This window comes from Acanthochromis polyacanthus, chromosome 8 (genome assembly GCF_021347895.1).
Source record: "Acanthochromis polyacanthus isolate Apoly-LR-REF ecotype Palm Island chromosome 8, KAUST_Apoly_ChrSc, whole genome shotgun sequence".
Taxonomy (NCBI): domain Eukaryota; kingdom Metazoa; phylum Chordata; class Actinopteri; family Pomacentridae; genus Acanthochromis; species Acanthochromis polyacanthus.
Genome location: NC_067120.1, coordinates 7554528 through 7567852, shown reverse-complemented (window position 1 = coordinate 7567852; position 13325 = coordinate 7554528). Strand labels below are relative to the sequence as shown.

At 41.2% G+C, this 13325-nt stretch overlaps 1 protein-coding gene across 4 annotated transcripts in view; it reads left to right on the top strand.

The window, feature by feature from the left end:
- The first annotated feature begins 825 nt into the window (after positions 1-825).
- The window catches only part of abcc8 (ATP-binding cassette, sub-family C (CFTR/MRP), member 8), an 84142-nt gene continuing 71642 nt past the window's right edge, over positions 826-13325 (top strand). For 2 of the 4 annotated variants that reach the window (XM_051952808.1, XM_051952807.1), the window contains exons 1-3: positions 828-1232; positions 7138-7300; positions 10059-10200. In XM_051952808.1, the coding sequence (XP_051808768.1) occupies positions 1212-1232; positions 7138-7300; positions 10059-10200 (326 nt within the window). In that variant the 5' untranslated portion in view covers positions 828-1211. Of the gene's footprint in view, positions 1233-7137; positions 7301-10058; positions 10201-13325 lie in introns of all 4 variants that reach the window. The other 2 variants (XM_051952805.1, XM_051952806.1) reach the window with 2 other exon arrangements.

Here is a 13325-nt window from a genome sequence, read left to right as displayed (position 1 = left end):
AAAAAAAAAAAAGATACAAGTTTAGAAGTTTAATTGTATGCTTTTTCATCATTTACTTCATGACCAGTTGACAGGCAATAGTTTTTCTAGCATAAAAGGCAATGATTTGGATCTATGCTGGGAAGAAATGAAGAAAATCTGTACATTTATGCTATTTGTCCTTTTTTAAAACAAATCTTTCCTGTAATTTTAATGTTTAATGTAAAATACATCAAATGCATAAGATAAGCTTAGAACTTAATAGAAATATGTTTACTACTTTTCAAATTTATGGTAGGTAATTTTTACTAAATTAAAATGAGCTTGTTTTAATTTAAATTTCTTTACATGCTTACATCCATTTTTATGTAGTTTTAAGTCACAGCCTTAACTTACAGTATAGAAATGTGTTTAAAACTCAACTGCTTTTCACATTTTTGCCAGTTCAAAGAGACATAAACAGTATTTTTCTGAGCTACAAGCAACTCCGGGTCATCTTCTGAACCACTTCTTCATTTTCTCTGATCTGCTGCTTTCATCATCTGCATCGATTTGCTTGAACCACAGGGAGTCATAGAGTTTTGTAAATTAAATGTCCACAGGGGGCAATGGTGCTCCTTGTTGAATATCGAGCTGCTCAGTCGTGATTCAGTTCATAATTCTGCTCTGTTTAAACCTTAGAGTCAATAAATGGGTCCAGAGCAGATCCTTGGAATCTGTGTGGGAGTTTGGAAAATCTAGCTTTTAGGTTAAAGCGGAAAGAAAGCCAATAAAAGAACATGCATTGCGTGCAGCTGATCATGTAATGCTACATGTGTGTTCCCTCTAAGCATCATCCCACTTGTCTCTTATATAACCGCTGTGGAGTCATTCACTGGTTTAATGTTGCATACGTGACCAGTTTCAGCGTCGCATCCATCGTGGCTCTTCAGACTCCCTGGTTCATGTCAGGGTCCAGAGGTGGCCCTGGAAGATCTGCCTCCTCCTCTTCCTCCTCCTCCTCTTCCTCCTCCTTCTCCACGGTCCACGGGTTCAGCACCGTGGACAGCTCCCAACCTCCACCCGGGAACCGACGCCTGCTGCCGGCCGCTCAGACCGCGACCAGCCGGTCACCGGGAACACATGAGAGAGTGCACTTCGGGAGATTTAGCCTCATTTTTAACCATCCAGGGGACGGATGTGATAGTTCTGAGCAGTGTTTCTGAAGTCAGAGAAGAAACGATCCTGGAAACATGATCTCACGATACAAACCGGTAAGAGCTGCTAGATCTGTGTCACCTCAGATTTCATTTTACACACGAGGGCTGCACCTTAAATGCACAGCTTCTTTTTGAATTTTTCACCTTTACACTCAGACATGCGCACTGGGCACACGTTTGCGTTGAAATGCACGCCTAGTTTTGCAGGCCTGAGCTCGACAGCAGCTAAAATAACATTTTAAATGTTGTTTGGTCAATGTAACCACTGTCCATCCATCCATCCATCCATTCTTTCTCTATACACCGCTTCATCCTCATTAGGTTACGAGGGGTGCTGGAGCCTATCCCAGCTGACTCGGGCGAAGGCAGGGGACACCCTGGACAGGTCGTCAGTCTGTCTCAAGGCTACATATACAGACAAACAATCACACACACATTCACACCTACGGGCAATTTAGAGTAACCAATTAACCTCAGCATGTTTTTGGACTGTGGGAGGAAGCCGGAGTACCCGGGAAAACCCATGCATGCTCAGGGAGAACATGCAAACTCCATGCAGAGAGATCCCGGGCTCAGGCCGGGATTTGAACCGGGGATCTTCTTGCTGCAAGGGGAAAGTGCTAACCACTACAGCCTGAAACCACAGTGTGTAGCATATTGTAATGGGATCATGCATGACTGGCTTTCATCTTGGACTAATTTGTGGAGAGTGCTGCTGGTTCTGTGACACCAATGTGCACCTTAAATACAGCTTCTTTTTGAAATTTTCACTTCTACACTCATAATGTGCACTGGAGACACATTTACTTTTAAATACATGCATAGTTTTGCAAGCTGAAGCTTGACAACAGCTTAATTAATGATGTTCTAGTCATTTTAAATGCTATTTAGTCAATGAAGCCACAGCGTTTAGCATATTCTAATTGGATCGTGTATGACTGGTGTTCCTGAGCTATTTTGTGGAGAGTATTAGATATTTGTGGAGAGTGCTGCTGGATCTGTGACACCACTGTGCACCTTTAATGCACGCTTCTTTTTGAATTATCTCACACATGCGCACTGGAAACCCATGTTTGCACTTAAATACATGGAGAATTTTGAAGACCTGAACTTGACAGCAGCTTAAACAATGATCTTCTAGTCATTTGGTTTGGTCAATTTCCGCCCGAAATTTCTAATGAGATTTACAGAAAGTAAATTGAATGCTGTTCTTGAACTGTTTGGAGTACATGCATGGTTGGGGTCTCATTTGAAAGCTGACAACCTGAATTTTCACCCAGTGCAGTCAGAATTACTCTAGGTGCTACTGGCACAGAGTTATGTATGTTGGAACACACTGAATTAGGATGAATTTTTTTTCTCGCCTACATTTTTTCCCTAATAAAACACCTGAAAATCAGTGTGGCAGCACTGCAACAGCTTGAAAACACAATATTGCAAAAGCCTGGGGTCTTACATAGTTCAGGTCAAAATTTCAGAGCAATACTACAAGAAATGAGTGTTTCACACATGTATTTGTACTGATATGCTCCGCCCCTGTCAATGTTGGATACACTCTTTATACACTGTGCACACTCTCTACAGAATGGTATAAATTCCTTTTCACTTCATTTTCCACTTCATTTTCATTCCAAAAACTCATAAAGAACTCAAAAAATCACTTCAGATAGGCTTCAGTGTCGATCACACACACAGATTGAGAGGAATACAGAGAAACAGCAGGTGGACCCCGGAGCTCACGAATGAAATATCATATCAAGCCGCTGGCAGAGGCGGGATTTATAGGCAAGCCATTCAGCAAGCTCATTGGCTACCAGGCCTGTCAATCTAACGTTTCCTCCGGCGTGATTTGCTGAGAAACAAGTCAATCAAGTGATGTAATCGATATCTGTCAGACTCGGCCATGGTTGGGTAAATCGCCGAAGTAGGCGGAAACGAGTCACCTGATTGGTTGAAGTCCGGTTTGAAGCGGTCGAGAAGCCTCCAGTATCCATTTTGAATCGCGAACAAAGAAAATAGGACCGTGTATGATAAAGTTATAATAGAAAGATGCAGTGAATATGAAACGCACAGCGCCACCACGCGCCGCGTGCACGCGCACGGAGCCGATCGTTTTCTGGATTTTTTACCTATTTCGAGACATGTTTTGGCCAAAGTATTATACTGGATTGTTTCCTCTGGATGGCTAAGCTTGGGTTCTGGCCGGTTTTTGTGGATTATCTTCTTTTATGACCAGAAACGAGCGTCCAAACTGCGTCGACAGGTGAGCTGTGCACGTTTACTTGACTTGTTGTTTGTTGGATAAATGTGTTTATATTACCCGCTGTGGTAATCACATCTGAAAGTGGTTTATACCGGCGGATTCATGAGAATCTCAGCTTTCTATGTGTGTATAGTGTTTGTATAATCGTGTTTGCAGTGTCCTTCTATTTAAAAAAAAGCGTATACCGATAAAAAAACGGCCCGCCCGCGGGCCGCCGTACTTTAACGGGTTAAATGCTATTTAGTCAATGAAACCCCAGTTTGTAGCAAATTGTAATGGGATCATGCATCACTTGCTTTCATCCTGAGCTAATTTGTGGGGAGTGTAAGATGTTGGCTGTGCTGGTTTTGTGCTGTTAATGAAATATCACAGCCAGATGGAGAGTGTTTCACATCAAGTAACCCCCTCCTCATTCCTCATTTTCTCCAGGAAAAAAGGTGAGAAACGCACAGATTCCACAGATTAATTCATCTCTCACCTCTAACCCTCACTTTACTCCCACAGGCAAGATCCTCACACTTCATCCAGAGGCTTTCTCCTGCTAACCCTGTTTCTGCGGTTTAACAGCAGCTGGGTTTCTATTTTGGGGCTGCTCTGATGTTTAATATTTTTATTAGGATTGCATTGCTCTTTGTGCATCCTTTGAAGATGATATAGATTTTTCCTTTCTTTGGGTTTCCCTGAGTGGCTGCTGCTCTTCTTCTCTTTATCCCCGCTGATGCTTCAGTTCTCCTCAGGCCATTCGGTAACGACCACGGCTGCTCTCTGATGTAGGGCAGCACAGAACTCTAACCCAGATAGTTACACCAGCTGTACGAAAGGATAGTAATACAGGCAGCGCTTGGTGGTAAATTGATCTTTTTAATTGAGCCCTTGAAGCCGAAGGTTTTTATATCCTGAGAGATCTGACGTAAAATCCTGTTGTTCTGTGTTGTTTTGCTATTCATTAACTGGTTCTGGATGTTTGTGGAAACAGCTCAGACTGGGCAGGTCTGCAGTTGCTCCAAATTCCTCATCACTGGTGTTGAAATGAAAGATCATCTGGAAATTCCTCGCGTCCAGCTATGCCGGGTGTCCCTTTACGTCTTTTTGTAATGTTTCAGTGCTTCCAAAATAACTGCCGACCTTTGATGGATATTCAGACTACACCTCAAATGATAACGCATTAAAGCATAAAGTAGACTTCAGCATGTCTACTTTGCTTTGTTTTAAGGTTATAGAAAAGGTAACGAATGGGAAACTTCATCACGGTCTGTATTGTGCAGGTTGTGTTGGCTGAAGGGATTTTAAAGTGGAAAGAGAGTGGTTTGAGTCCTGTGTGGAGCCAAAGCTGAACGTTAGCTTGACTGTTTACACACATTTGAAGTGCATATACAGTATATCCCCATGCATGTTGGTTAGAGAGGGAACAGCTGCAGGAGCTGCTTTTGTTGCCAGATTCCTACCTACTGCAGCTTTAATGTTTTTTTTTTTTTTTAAATACACACACTCTGGTTACGTGTTTGCAGTGGAAAACAACACTGCTCTTTCCTGTCTACAGGTTTATGTTGTGAAAATGAATTATCAGATCTTTGTTAGTTTGCATAGACAAATGACAGCATTCACACAAGAAAAATGCAGTTTCTTTACCACAAATTGACAAGGAAATTTGATGTTTTTTTTTTTTTTTTTTTTTTTACAGTTTTTGACTATAGTTTTATTAAATTACTGTTAATAACTAGTACAATCACAGACAAAAAGTATTTCCCCTCATATATTAACCATTAAAAAGCAGGAGAAACTGTAAATAATGTCTGCCTTAAAAAGCTTTTTTTTTTTTTACAAATGTAAAATCCTTCTTTTACAATGTTTCGCTGTAAAATCACACATTTTTTTACTGTGTGTAAATCAGCAAAAAAAAATTCACAAATATTTTTGTTGTTTAAAGGAAAAAACATCTATAAATAGTAAATATTTTTTACCTGTTATTTCACAGGTAATTGTTATTATTATTATTAAAGATAATATCCAATACAATCACAGTAAACCATATTAAATTACAGATTGACTATAAAAAATGTAATAAAAATGGTAAATTGAAATTTGTTTATAAATTTAAGTCAGGATTTTACAGATATTTGCCATAATTTCCCCCCCTTTTTTTTTTTTACAGTTTGTTTAAATGTTACAGTAATGAACTGCCATACTTTTACTGTGTTTTTATGGAATTGCTTTTTTACGGTGTGCCTTCACTGTTCACAGAAATGCTGTGCTCTGTAATGTCATACAAAGTTATAAGAATCTCCAGCAGCAGCTCAAGGTTGTTCTTTACATCTAAGAGCTCTGACAGCAGATTGTCCCTGAGCAATTTTTAATGGATTTTTTTTGAAGAAAACCACTAATGGAAAATGAAAACCTGCAGGAGATGTTTGGAGTTTTCTGTCACTGAGCATCTGCTTCCACTGAGTCACCATCTAGAGCACCAGTATGTTTATTGTTGGTGCCAACCTTTCACACAACCGTCATAAATTATCTTTTACATCATTATATCCCAGCTGCCATCCAGGCTTTTAAAACAACATCTGAGCTGCTCAGTGTATTTATTCAAGCTTATCTGCTTGTTTCTATTACTTGAGGGTCAACATGATTACATTAACACAGATCATCTTAACTACTGCAAAAATGCTTCCAGTCTGCCCCCGCTGATAGACGGATTATTCAAATCTGCTTCTCTGTGGATCTTTGCTGATCCTCTGTGTGAATCAGCTGCCATTGGTTGGTGGTGGGATCCCTCGCTGCAGAACCGGATGCATGTTGCATCCATCTCAGAGATTTATAAATATTACATGCCTCTGTTTTTCATGTGTGAAGCCTTGTTATTCAGTCACTGTGCTCTTTGTTGCTGAGCTGGTGTGATGTTAAAAAATGAATAAAGGGGCGGAATTATGTAAATCCTGAAAAAGTGATTAGATTATAAGCTCATGCTTCACACGTACCTCTGTGTGGCTTTTGCATTGTTCCTCCAGCAGATATCCCCCTCCTCTCCCTCTCTCTCTCTCTCTCTCTCTCTCTCTCCCTCTCCTCTCTCTTAATCATTCATAGTTCCCTCCTACTTCCAGCGGCACAGTCCAGCTCCCCTGCTCACTCTGCCCCCTCTTCTCTCGTCTTCCAAGGTCGACTTTGAGCTCTCATTTGCAAAGCGACAGGAATAGCAGGTGCACCGCAGAATGCAGCGGCTGCTCTAGCTGCGTGTGTGTTTGTGTGTGTGTATGTTCGAGCAATGTGAGCATGTCTGAATGCATTCCAGTGGAGCTGTGCAGCGCTGAAGCCTCAGCCTCAGAGGATGTCTGCAGACTGCAGGCAGACGGGATGCAAATGTTTCTCACCGGCATGGAAGGGAAAGCTGCTTAGACGACCGGAGAGGAGAGGGAGCTGCTGCTGCTGCTGCTGCTGCTCTGGACTGTGACTGACTCTGACCCTTAATCCTTCCTCCTTCCTTCCGTCTCCTCTCTGTGACTGGAGCTGATATTTGGGAGCTGGATTAGAGAGGGGACAGGAAGGAGATCACTCTGGGAATTCCTGGGATCTACTGAAGAAAGAATCCCATTTAAAAAGACAATATGCTCTGAGAGGCTCTTCCTTTAAATCCCTGTCTCTCCTTTGTCTCTGGTCCTCCTCTTCCTCCTCCTCCTTTTTCCTCCGGCCGGTTCCCTGCAGAGTCCCGGTTCCACCATGTCCTTGGCGTTCTGTGGGAACGAGAACAACTCGGTGGCCTACAACGTGGACGGGGGCGTTCTGAACAACGGCTGTTTCCTGGATGCGCTCAACGTGGTGCCACATGTTTTCCTCCTCTTCATCACCTTTCCCATCCTCTTCATCGGTGAGTGTCGCCCAGAGGTGAGGTCCTCTTCTCCTGCACAGAGCACACACTCAGCACACACAGATGATGTGCCAGCATATAGACTGATGAGCTCCACATGTTCTTTCTGTGTCCTTCTCATTTTTCTCCCCGCCGGTTTGTCTCCTGCGGGTCATGATGAGACATTCTATTAATGTTTTATTTACAGTCGATGCACTTTAATACACTTTATTTTCAACTGTGCAATCAAAGCAACCACAGATATCTGAATGTCTGTATGCTAGATAAGAGTGGAGGAATCTACTTTTTGAGTGGCAGGACATAAGGACGTACTTATCGCAAGCAAATATGAGCCCTCTGATGAAATGTGGTGTATGGAGGCAAACAGATGCCAGCTTAGGTTACACTTGGTTTGGCCTCACTTTCCTGGCTGCTGGCCATTCTATTAGTGTCATCAGCGACGTGTAACAGAGCGTCGCTGCACTCACTTTGCTGCGACGGTCACACGTGGTTCCGTTTTGTCACCTGTCCTTTCATGTCAGAGTGGGTGTGCGCTGTGTATGTTTATGTCTGTATTTGTGAGCCAGAAAACACTTTGTCACTCAATGTGACTGCTTTGACACTGGCTCTGTGTTCCTGTTGACTGTGAGAAAGTGGAAGAACATGAAAATCTGTGTCATGCATTAGTTATATGTAGCACAAATACACACATATATGTGCACATACACGTTCATTTTTGCCTATTTTTCCTAATTTTTGACTTTTTTTCATAACCATAGTTTCTAAATTGCTACAACTGACTTGTCCTTTTGTAAAGTGGCTATGCTTGCAGATTTAGATGATGTTTTTCACTATTTTCTGACTTTTTATTCATCTAATTATTTGGGACAATAATCAGCACATCAGTCAAACAGTTCTGCCTTAGTGACATTTCCTCAACTTCTACTATTATTCTCATATTACTTTAGCTAGGGATGTCTGATATCGGCTATTTTTTGCCAAAAACCGATATGCCGATATTGTCCAACTCTCAATTTCTGATTCTGATATCAACTGATACGATATATGTGGGCTGTTTAACTAATTTTAGGTAATATCACATATCTCCTGTCATGGAATTAACACATCATTTTATTGTGATGCCCAGTTGGATGCATTCCCAAATGCAACAAGCCTTTCCAAATGTAAACACTATCTGTGCAAAACAAAAACACTACTTCAACTGAAGTTATGGTCGGTAAATGCAGGCGAAATCCAAGCAGTATTTTATCAGTTTTCATGATGGGCAAAAAAACGATAATGATATTGACTGATATTATATTTTTATGCCAATATCGGTCCGATATTACAGGACATTCCTAACTTTCGCTTAAATAGAAGCTCTCGATGCCTCGTCCTCCACTAGCGGATCCCTCTAGAAATCTTGCAGATATTTCTACCTTCCTTTTTTCAGTTATGTCACAAAATATAGCTGCTTTAATGAGCAGACTTACTGTGAAAAGGCACTTAAAGGCAGCCCGTTGTTACACGATGACCTCGCTGTGAGCTGCAGGAATTTTTCTCACTCTTTCTTTCACCCTGAGCTGATCATCAGCATCACCAAAGATAAACCTCAGGGGTTGTGAAAACATTTCTCTTCATCTTGAGCCACTTGACAAAACCTCTTAAGTCAGACTTCTGTTGATTATCTGAACTCTGTTGTGCCCTGCAGAGATGTATTGTGTTGCTCATGAGTTCACACAGTTACATCACCAGAGGAAACAGTGGATGCGTCCACCTGCAGAACCTTCACAAGACTGTTTGTGCTTCAACAACAGCAGCCAGGGCAGAAGATGACTGCTCCTCATTCTTCTTTAATGTTGAACCAACAACCCTGAAAGACACCTAATTACCTGCTGTTGTAAATTATAATTAAACCAGATAAAAATTAGTGATTTGTTCATTTGTTTTGCACAATTTGTCCTGTGCAATGTACGCTGCTTATTATGCACACCAGCAATGTCATTAGTTTATATGCAATTTGTGCGCTTTTCCCACATCATTTGAGTTAATATTTTGATTCATTAAACTGTCCAGCGCTTGAGCAGATCCAGTGAATCTGGATGTGTGAAAAAGAGATGAAGGAGATGACGTGCAGTGCATGCCAGCCTTCACCAACACTTTCTCATTGAGATAAACTGCTAAGGTGCCAAAAAAACAGACGAGCCATTTACATAATTACATCAGCAGAGATGCATTCAGTGACAGCAGGGACTGAAATTAATAATGTAAATTGCATTTAGATGACTCAGTCGCTGTTGTATTAAAGTCTCAGCAAACTCTAACACCTGTCTTAGTGAAGGAACAAAGAATTAAAGGACAAAGAAGACGTTGTTGTAACAATAAGAGTTAAAATGACTGACTGGAAGGTCACAGGGCTGAAGCCATCCCTCCACTCTTAGTGGCTTCTCTGCCAAGAAACAAGAAATGCAGTTACAGTGATAGTAACACAAGTTATCTGAACTCCTGAGAGTTAACTCTGGCAAGCTGCCATCTTTCTAGTTTACCTTCTGTGAGTCATTCATCTTGCTGGGAGGCTAAGAGCAGTTTGTCATGGAGCTCATGATGCTCAGAGAACATTAATTCAAAATGGCCTGCGAGGTTGTTTTTCAAGTGCAGGTTTCCTCACGCAGATAAATGATTTCTGCCGTCTCACTGCTTGTGTGCTGATAAGTGGCTTGACTGTATATTTAAAACCTGATGCTTTTCAAAACTTTAATCTAGCGTTTTCCTGTTTGAGGTTGGGGCAGCCAGAGCTCAAAGGTCCACATCCACCACAGCACCTGGCTCCACTTCCCTGGACACAACCTGCGCTGGCTCCTCACCTTCGTCCTGCTCTTCATCCTCGTCTGTGAGATCGCGGAGGGAATCGTCTCTGATGGGTATGTTTGACAAACTAATAACCCAAGCCTGCAGCTTCATCTTGATTTCTGTCATGTGCACGTGTTGTTTGTTACAGGTCGTGATCTCATGATGCTTTTGATGTGATTACTGGCCTCTAGCAGCAATTGTTTTCTAAATTAGCATTGAGATGGTGTAAATGTGTCTTATAGTGTGCCCCTTGGTTGAACTTTGCTCTGTGTTTTCTTGATTGCTGTTTGGAGGTGGTTCTTAGTGATTTTCACCCTCTAATCAAACGCCGTTGTGTAACCGTGAGGGCAGGGGAATGCAATTAACTGCAATCAGCACCTGATCAATACCATCTATCTCCATGGAAATGTGCTCAACAGCCCTCATTTGGAAATAGCTGCTGCCACTACGGCTGACATCATTTCCTGGGAAACACAATTACTAAAAATCCTCAATGCAAATTCTTTACATTGAAGCCCCAGTATAGCTATACATCCTCAAGGTGTTTGGTGTCAACTGCATAATAGAGAAAAATTAGTAAGAGGGGTTCAGTCATCTTAGTAACATTACTGGGCTTTTTTTTTTTTCAAGCTTAGTCAGACTCACTGGATGTGGATGTTGGATATAAATCTGCCATTTCTGCAGCTTTTTCACACAGATTTCTCCCTTCCTTATTTTCTGTCTGCATGAAATCATTTTTCATGACAAAAAACAACAGCGACGTCCAAGCAGCAACCTCCGTGCTGAAAATAGCAGGTTCTTTCATTGAGTCTCCCTTCATGCAAATGTTCAACCAAACCCCCCCCACCCCCACCCCCCTAGTATTTTGCAGGGATATCATTGCTGCATCCTGGACTAATCATTACCTGGTAAACAGATTGGTTTAAAGAAATACAAACAAGGCAGAGTGTTATTTTCCCCCTATATAGCAGAGTGGTGATGAGGTGCAGTCAGACCACTCTTCAGCACAGATATGACACTTTAGAGCTACAGACTATTTCCAGCTGCACTAGTTTCTAGTTTTCTGTTTAGTTAACAGGGGAGAAAGCATAACTCCACCAGGACATATAAACTGTATGTGCAGAATCACCAATCAAATGTGTAAAAACAGGCTTTAGAAGTGTACTGACTTTGCCACTAAATAAGGATTAAATAAAGCATTTTTCCCCCACAGATTATACTTTTATGACTTCCATGCACAGTTTCAGTTGGTACAACACGATTAGCTGGATGTTTCCAGATGTTACAAAGATGACTGGTTTGATGGGGCGTGGTGCAAAAATACGCAGGGTTCTTTAAGTGGCCAGTCGCTTCCTAATGACATCTCTGTCATTTGTCAGACTGAATAAATATGATTTAGCAAACAGCAATAATATAAAAAGTCAGATTTGTCTGGAACAGTCTGATGTTATTAGCCTGCTGTCTGCTAGCTGTCTGCTAATGTCAGATGCCTTATCAGAGGTGTCCTAATTTTTCCCCATATCTGTCTATATTGTGCAGAGAGGACAGTTTAGGCGATCACATATTTGTTCTCTCTGTTAATTGCCTCCAGACACACAGTGCTTCTAATCCGATTAATCAGTGAAGCAGTTGGCAGAATTTTAGTTTAGACTATGAAAGAAAATTTCAGTATCATGGTTCAGCTTTTTAAAAGAAATGCTCAAAAGCTGGTTACAGCTACCAGCAGTGAGGTGGGTGTTTGGATCCGTCTAGGATTTGTTTTTGCAGGCTATAGTTGAACAAGTTTTGTTATATAGAAAACTTTTATTTAGCATTTTATTTCTTATTTTAATTAAGCTCAGAAAAACAGAACTCCATCACAACGAGAACGAAAAGGGCTCAGCATAAAAATATAGAGCATAATGAGAGAAAAACCAGATAAACTGAATAGAAGACAAATTAAAAGAAAATGCATCTTTACAGGGAAATGCAGACAAATACAGTGATGGAAAAAGCTTTCAGACACCTCATGCATTTGGGAAATACTGCATTAAGAATCACTTTTAGGTCTTCAAGTGTATTTTCTCTTAGTACAGTCACAGCCAAAATACTAAACAAATCCTAAAAAACGCCATTAAGAACTTGCAATTGATTGGTTCCATAGAAACACATAAGCAATTTTAAGTATTGGGTGATTTTGGTACCAGTGATCCACTAATGAAGATCGAGCTTTCTATTAAGAGACACATTTTTTTGTTGCCGTGCTTCGTATCTATATAAATCCAGCACATTTGGAAGTTCCTCAGAGACAAAAGTGACTAAAACAAAGAACCTAACGGAGGAAATATGCCTGAAGATACAGATTCTCACCCAGGAAGGATACAGCTGCTGCCAGATAGCCAGGAAGTGCAGATGCAGTCCTTCAGCAGCTGGACACACTCTGCAGAAATACAAACGAACCAACAGCTTGGAAGACAAACCAAGATCTGGGTATTTAAGGCTTTCTTCAGCAAGAAATGATCGCATCCTGATCTGCATGTGCTGTAGACATTAGTCTGATTTAGTGCCACCTAAATTATACTGTAAACTACACTGTCAACTGCAAATAGAATGAGTCTAATAATTACTGTAGAAATGTAATATAACATTCCATGTTAAAAGGAAGGGGAAATATGCCACAGACAAAGACTAAGGCTGCTACTGACCACATGCAGCCCAGTTGCAGCATTTAGCCTTTCTGATGCTTTGCCAGCAGCTTCACCACCAGCCAGCACAATATAGACAGAACCATCAGAGCCATCAGGAGCAGTGTGTGTCCATTTCTAACCAGTGCCAACTGAAAACAAGTCAATGTGCTGCAGAGAGTTTACCCTCGACTGCACTGGACGCTCCACTGCACAGATTGTGAGTGAATTAGACAACAAAAGAATGAACAGGAGGTAACAAGAACAGAAGAGCGGTTCATTTGTAATGGTATTGTTTGAAGACGTCTCTCAGAAATGCAGCAGTAAATGCTTCTGTACAGCCACAAAACACAAACTGCACAGAATGATGCCTCTAATTAGTGTTCTTTCCAATAGCATAATAATAGCCAGGGAACCTTGGCTTTATATAAATTCTGACACATCAGGCCTCTAAATCTAGATTTTTTTTTCTAAGCCTGCTTGCTACTGAGTTCGTCAGTGCACTAAATATCAAACATCAATCACGTATAAAG